Source organism: Pteropus medius, unplaced genomic scaffold (genome assembly GCF_902729225.1).
Source record: "Pteropus medius unplaced genomic scaffold, Ma_sr-lr_union100, whole genome shotgun sequence".
In the NCBI taxonomy this organism is placed as follows: Eukaryota; Metazoa; Chordata; class Mammalia; order Chiroptera; family Pteropodidae; genus Pteropus; species Pteropus medius.
Genome location: NW_024343159.1, coordinates 260663 through 267783, shown reverse-complemented (window position 1 = coordinate 267783; position 7121 = coordinate 260663). Strand labels below are relative to the sequence as shown.

Here is a 7121-nt window from a genome sequence, read left to right as displayed (position 1 = left end):
ACACACACACCATGTTTCATCATTCGAGTTATGATTTCCCCTTCGACTTGCAAAGGAGAATCGCAGTGGTTCCCAAAATGCACTGCGTATCGTTCTGTTCACAAACCTGGGACCCTCTCCAGCCAAGGTGTCTGTATTTCGGGCAACTTAAAATTGATTGAACAAACCTAGACATTTTAGGGAACAAAAGGAGGAGGTAATCAGAGGAGAGAGCAAGAAATCGGGCATAATCCCGGGGAATCCCTGCAGCTATATTATACGCGGGGGTGGGAGAGGGACACGGGTTCCCCGTAGGGTTTCTGTCTGGAGATATTAGGCTACAGAGTCATACCCTAATGTCTTACATGTACAACCCAATGAATTTTATATATTTATAAACTCATGAAACCAACTCTCCAGATCGTCATGTGAATCGCATTCAGTGTTTAAGAAAGAAGACTGCTTCGGGTTGTACTTTTAAAGTGAATATGAATATTATCAACAGAACCCATCTGCACGGGCACTGCTTGAAGGATTCCATAACACCCCACCAGGCGCCCTTGGACAGCAGCCCTTGGACGAGCGGGGGACGGAGGTGTCCCAACGGGACGGCCTTAGGTCTCTGGTTCGAATGCCACCGGCAGAAAAGCAGTTTTGAAAACTGGATTCATGAAATTTAGATCCTCACCAATCCAGGGAATACTCCCTTTCTGCGCAAAGAGGAGACAGCATCCAGTGGGCCCGTTTTGGTTTGTAACGCCCTCATTTACACGCACAGGTTGTGTTCGGGATAGACGAATAAGCGGTTGGCTCTAGGGAAAGGCGGCTGGGTCGCTGAAGTCGTCGTTCGCACTTTTCTCTGGTGGCATTCACGCCCCCCACCCCCAGTCCCCTGCCGCGTCCGCGCGCGGCCGGCAGCCCAGCGGCGGCGTCCACGCGGAACTCCTGGAGAAGCGTGGGGACGCGAAGGACGCTGCCCCCGGTCTCCCATTTTATTGGAGATTTGGCTGTGTGGCGGCCTTGGGGGTCCAGTTTGTCGTCTTGGTCATTTTTGAAGAAGCCGTTTATTGGAGACCGTTTCAAACACATCCAAAGTAGAGACTAGCGTCATAAACCTCGCGGTGCCATCACCCAGACACAATCCCGAGTTTGCACCGGCAACCCCGCGGAGCCCGCCGGCCTGCGCCCTCTCCACATGTGGGACTTAGAGCAGGCCCGTGTCAGGATGAGAAAGGAGACAGAATCCGCTTCCTCCCCATCCCCAGCCTGTGGTGTGAAACACAGTCAGACTGGGCCATTGCTTCTCTTGTTAGTCAAGGCCATGTTGGCGGTAGGAAATCGTTGTAGGGGAGGAATAGTTTCCGCCTCCCTCTTGGTTTTCCTGCCTGGAAACCATATCAAAGATATGAGGCAGATTAGCAAGAGAAAATGAGCCAATTTTATACCTGCGTACGTACTGGAACCTGGCACACTTGAGAGAGCCAGAAGCCCCCACATGCAGGGGAGGTAGAGAGGTGGAAAGGGAGCGTGAGCCGGGTGATGTACCGTGCCCTGGGGGCCTCAGAGTCGTGGTTAGAAGAGATGCTCAGTAAACAGGAGCTTCTCCTGCCCTACAGGTGAGCCAGAAGGTTACCTCCCATAACCTTGTTACCGGCAAGGCCCCTAATTCCAGTTCTTCCCGGTGGATAACGGAGGGGCAGGAGTTTCTCTTGAGCCCAAGGGTAAAGTTGTCTTTAGATCAAAAGGATCCACACAGCACAGAGGCACACCTTGGGGGACCCGTCCTGAACCCTCACAGGGTCTTGGTGTTTATCCAGAGATTCATTGTCCTAGGCATCCAGGTAAAGATGATAAAATATTGACAATCAAAAAGGCAGAGAAGTTTGCTTTAAGCAGTTTGAGAGAAAGACAGAAGGGCCCACTGCACAGAAACGTTCACTGTAGCGGGAACATTCACCCCAGCACCGCCTGCAAGTCAGCTTTGATCAGCACCGAGGAACGGATCTCACTTTGTCTTTCAGTTGAACTAAAAGTGAAATCAAGAGAGTATCCGAATGCGGCATTTCATAGTTGCTATGAATTTTCCCTTGGAGGTTTATCTAAGGGCGAAGAATTTGTAAACAGCGGTACTTTTCCATTCACACGCCTCCCCTGCCTCCCACGTGCCGGGTCTGGAGAACATTCCATTGTCCCGACCTGGCTGAGCACGTGAAGTAATCTCCCGCGCCTGGCTGCAGGCACATACTCGTCGCATGACTGTCCGCCGTGTCCGAGCTGCGGGGAAGACTCGGAGCTCAGAGGAAAAGGAAGGGGGCGCGGGGGGCGGGGGTGCAGAGCAGAGAGAGGTGTGCGAAGGTACCAGCGAGCAAACGTGGCACGACCTGGCCGCGAGCAAAGGCTGGTGGTCTGCCTAGTGCCGTGCTGGTGGGATCACGGACAAGAGTCTCGCCCCAGAATAGGATGAAGGCCAAGATCGTCCTCCGGTGAGGGCCACAGGGGCAACCGGGGAGCTCACGTGGAACTCACCTCTCATTAGCTGCCCAGAAATAAACAGCGGGCAGCCGCTTTGGCTGACACCGGCGCTGAACGCGCCCTAACTGCTACAGGGTAATCCGCAGAAATTCTCTGCCCTCCTCAGTGCTCCACACAGCTATGGAGGCCAGACTCTAATGGCCAAGACTTTCTGCAAGTTGGGTGCTCCCCGCCCCTCAGCGTGAGGCTTTCGTGTCCCCAATCCCAGAGAACATACTTGGCCTTGACACTTTACAAGGCCAGACTTCGCAAGCCCCAATCGAGGGATTCAGCCTCCAAGTACGAGTCATTAGATCAGCGCTGAGAGGCAGCGCCAACTGGGACCAGTAAGTTTACCTCCAGGGAGGGTGGTGGCAGGCAGGCAGGACCGCAAGGAAAAAGGGTGGTCCAGGAGCGCCACCGCGTGGTCATGGTGCGCCCTGCACACAGCGCCTTTAACAGCCCAGTGTGGCCATAAGAGAGCAAACAGCTCCTGGGGTGGGTCACGGCGATCTACACAAGACTGAATAAGGCAGCGTCTCCTAGTGTTGCCAGCATCTCAGACACTTCACCTATGGTCCCAGGAACGTGCTGTGCCCTGTTGGACCTGGCCATGCCTTCTTCAGCATATCCTGGCTGCTGAGTCCTGATGCCAATTCACCTTTACCTGGGAACCAGTATTGGTCAATACCTTTTCTTTCTCCTTCCATCAAATTTAATTTATGCCTGTGCTTCTATTAGGATGATGCCCTCAATTTAAGAACTTGACTTATTCACTCAATAAACGGTAACTGGCTGTCCCCAAGAAGAAGGACCCATCTAGGGACATGCCTAAGCCTTGTCCTCGAGTCAGTTATGTTTTCAGAATGGAAAAGATGTCATAAACTTAAAAGGTGAATCGCGTAATACATCTGAAAGCAGTAAATGACGTAGGAAAAAGGAGTAAATAGAGGCGAGGCGAGGGCCAGCTGGGTGAATGGGAGGGCATCTGGATGAGCAGAGGAGGGTGGGGCGCATCTGGAGTAAGGGTTAGGTGAAGGATTAGATGGCCGCTCCGAGAAGAGCTAATTTTTTTGATTTACTGGCATTTTTTAACTATCCACCTTTGTATTTGCCTGTAAAACACTGCTCCATCTCCTCAACAGGTTTGTTTACTTTATTAGCCACTGGTGGCAGCTTAACAATATAAAACTCCTTTTTTTTTCATATAAAGGGAATTGAGTCTGAAAAGAGAGATTATGCCAAAATGGAGTAAAAGGAACCAATTTGGTGGTTCTGCTTCTGTTTGGGGGTAGGACTTCTTGAGATTGAAAGAATGCATCACCTGCGAGAAAGGACATTTTTATTCTTTGGGGATAAACATTTGAGGACTTTTTTGTTGAGCCTGAGGGCAAGAGGTAGGCCTTAAAGTTGATCACTGATTGTGGTTAACCATTTAGATTTGTATTTTTAAAAGTTCATTCCACTGGCATTGACAGTCAGAGATAGGGTCAGAGAGGGGTATGGGAAAAGACTTGGGGAGACAGGGCAGAGGTCATCTAAAGGTCAAATGAGATATGGTGGAAGGTGGGACTGATGTATTGTCTGACGGCAGAAATGAAGATACTCAGAGTTTCTAAAGAGGGTCCATGCTGGTCTGAGTCCAGGATTATTCCAGCCACCCAAGTAGCGGCTGCCAGAGAATCAAGGTCTTTCTCTGGAAGGCAAGAGCAGAAAGTGTGAACCACAAATCCATATTTATCCAAAGCGAATGGGCGATTTGCTTTAATTAAACGAGTTAAGAGATGTAACGATCTTACAAATACTCTCGCACATTCTACATTTAAAAAATACTCCTACTTGTTTATGTTTATCCAATCGGGCACTAGATCCCATCTTACTCTCAAGGCAACACTCCAGCTGTTGTCTGAGTATCTATGATATAAATATAAAATGCATCATGTATCAGTACAAATATGTAATAGGCACCAAATCATCTTTTATAATAAAAGAAATGTCACATATTTACATTTTAAGACATCTTATTCACAAAATCAAATTAAAAAAATATTTTAAAGTTCACAACTGATTATTTCAAAAAATCTAATGAAAATTTCAGAACCTATGTTTGCAAAGTTAAACTACCTTTTCAAAACCTAAATTTAAAAATGTTCAAAACTTTTTAAGTTAAAATTTGAAAAATTAAAATTTCAAAACTCAAACCATGTAAAAAAGTGAAATTTAAATTAACTTTAGAAGGTCACAACTGGGTCCCTTGTGTAAAATGCTATTTTGGTCCTAGACTACACAAAAACCTTCCCCGACTTCCAAAACTCCCGGAAAACCTGCCGCGTGCCATCTCCTGGAGGTCACAAGAGTGCCGTAGCGCGCGTTACACTTGGGGACCGCTTCCGCTTTCCTGAGCCTCTCTGATCCACTCTCGGGTTTGAACCTCCCGCTGACCTGCGACCTACCTCCGCCCTCCGCGCGCCGCCTGGCCCCGCCCGCTCCTCCCAGTCTCCACCCACCCGCGTCGGCCCCGCCCCCGAGCCGCAGGCTGTCGCACAGAGCGCGCGTCAGACGGCGCGGCGCTTTACGGCTGTCGCGCTTCACGTTTCGGCAAGCATGGAGGCAGAGGAGTCAGAGAAGGAGGCCGCGGAGCAGGAGCCTCTAGAAGGGGGAGACCCGGAACAAGAGGCGGAGGAGGAGCAGGACGAATCCGAAGAAGCCGCCGGCGGCGCCAAGAAGCGAGTGGTGCCGGGCATCGTGTACCTGGGCCACCTCCCGCCCCGCTTTCGGCCTTTGCACGTACGGAACCTTCTCAGCGCCTACGGCGAGGTGGGGCGCGTCTTTTTCCAGCCCGAGGGTAAGTGCGGGGGTCCCAGGCGCGGAGGGGTAGGCAGGTCGGTAGTGTGCAGGTCTCCTAGGGCCGCAGTGGGGCCGTAGCGCTGTAGGCCTGTTCTCGGAGAGCTGCCTTGGATTTTAATAAAGACTTTTCAGAGTTAGGGTTGACTGGCATTTATTTGAGATCGAAGAATGGCTATTTGGGAAGAACTCATTCAGGCACAAGCCCAGACAGTGTTCTGATTAGGAGACAAATGGTGTTCAGATTAGGAGAGGGGAAGAGGAACAATTATGTTGCTGTTGGTGCAGAAAAGCTAACAGCGATGCTGATGCTAAATGATGTTTTTAATTTCCAATCCAGTAGCCATCAGTCCGGCAGTTGTAATATCTGCTTTCTTGTTATCTTTGCAAACCGTTCTTGGAGTCACAGTGCTGCTTCAGGCCCATTCCAAAGGTTATTTTGCTGGTTTAACATTCCAAAGGTTTGAGGCGTAAGAAACATAGGGCATTTTCTCTGGGATGGCAGCTCTGGCTCCATCTTAAAGCGGCTCCGTTTATATTTTGACAGGAGTCGACGTTGAGGAAAGGATTGAGTTAGACATAGGGAGAAAGGGTGGACTTTGCAGAGAAAAGACCTTGAGATAAAGTCCTGGCCACAGGCAGGGCTGGATTGGGTGGTGCTTCAGTCTCCTTGACCACTGCTCTGTCTTGGGTGGCAGACGGCTTCGTGAGGCGCAAGAAGAAGGCAGCAGCCGCGGCCACAGGAGGAAAAAAGCGGTCCAAGTACAGCAAGGACTACACCGAGGGCTGGGTGGAGTTCCGGGACAAGCGGGTAGCCAAGCGTGTGGCGGCCAGTCTGCACAACACGCCCATGGGCGCCCGCAGACGCAGCCCCTTCCGTTACGACCTGTGGAACCTGAAGGTGAGGAGCTAGGCTTGTCTGCACCTGTCACCCCACCTTCCCAGCCCCAGCCCAGGCACCTCTGTGACCTCTTGTTGGCCCTGCTCCCTCCCGTTTTCTCTCCATGCCTGCCCTGCCCAGATCTTTTCTTGTTTTCCTGTCTGCAGTACCTGCACCGATTCACCTGGTCCCACCTCAGCGAGCATCTTGCTTTTGAGCGCCAGGTGCGCAGGCAGCGCCTGAGGGCCGAGGTTGCCCAGGCCAAACGTGAGACTGACTTCTATCTTCGAAGTGTGGAGCGTGGGCAGCGCTTCCTTGCCGCCGATGGGGACTCTACCCGCCCGAACAGCTCCTGGGCCTTTGCCCAGCGTCCTACCGAGCAGGAGCTGAGGGCCCGGAAGGCAGCTCGGCCAGGGGGTCGTGAACGCGCTCGCTTGGCCAATGCCCAGGACCAGGCCCGCTCCAACCGAGGGCTCCTTGCCAGGATCTTCGGAGCCCCACCACCATCAGAGACCGTGGAGGAGACCTCACTGGTTAGGGATTCTTGAGGGGCAGAAAGGCCCCTTCCACCTCGTAGCCCAGCCCAGCCTCTGTCCACTGACGACTACACAGGCAGACATTTTATTGTGTTTCTCAGACCAGAGTCTCGGGTGAGTGCCCAGACATAGAAATTTTGCGGGGCCTCCTCCCCTTTCCAACCCCTATGTGTGCCTGGCTGAAGCACCTAATTCATATTAGTGTGATTATGACTATTACAGATACCTCTTTTTTCTTGTTTGAGTCTTGACTGCCTACCTGCCGCCCATTGGGGCCCTCTAAAAATCCCACTTCCTGGCCCCAGGAAGAGCCTTCCATCGAGCTAGAGATAATGGTTAGTCTAGGCAGCTATTTACCAATCACAGGTGCA

At 51.5% G+C, this 7121-nt stretch overlaps 1 protein-coding gene and 1 long non-coding RNA gene across 2 annotated transcripts; one reads left to right on the top strand and one right to left on the bottom strand.

Moving 5' to 3' along the window:
• Positions 1-3815: 3815 nt before the first annotated feature.
• On the bottom strand, positions 3816-4970 carry LOC120606202 (uncharacterized). The gene is made up of 2 exons (XR_005653841.1): positions 4330-4970; positions 3816-4186 (listed from the first exon to the last, which is right to left on the bottom strand). It is a non-coding gene; the product is annotated as an uncharacterized LOC120606202 (long non-coding RNA).
• Positions 4971-5050: 80 nt separating this feature from the next.
• On the top strand, positions 5051-6989 carry ABT1 (activator of basal transcription 1). Its single transcript, XM_039867323.1, has 3 exons — positions 5051-5335; positions 6033-6235; positions 6382-6989. The coding sequence occupies exons 1-3, from the start codon at positions 5095-5097 to the stop codon at positions 6760-6762; spliced, it is 825 nt and encodes a 274-aa protein (XP_039723257.1). The 5' UTR covers positions 5051-5094; the 3' UTR covers positions 6763-6989.
• The last annotated feature ends 132 nt before the right edge of the window (positions 6990-7121 follow it).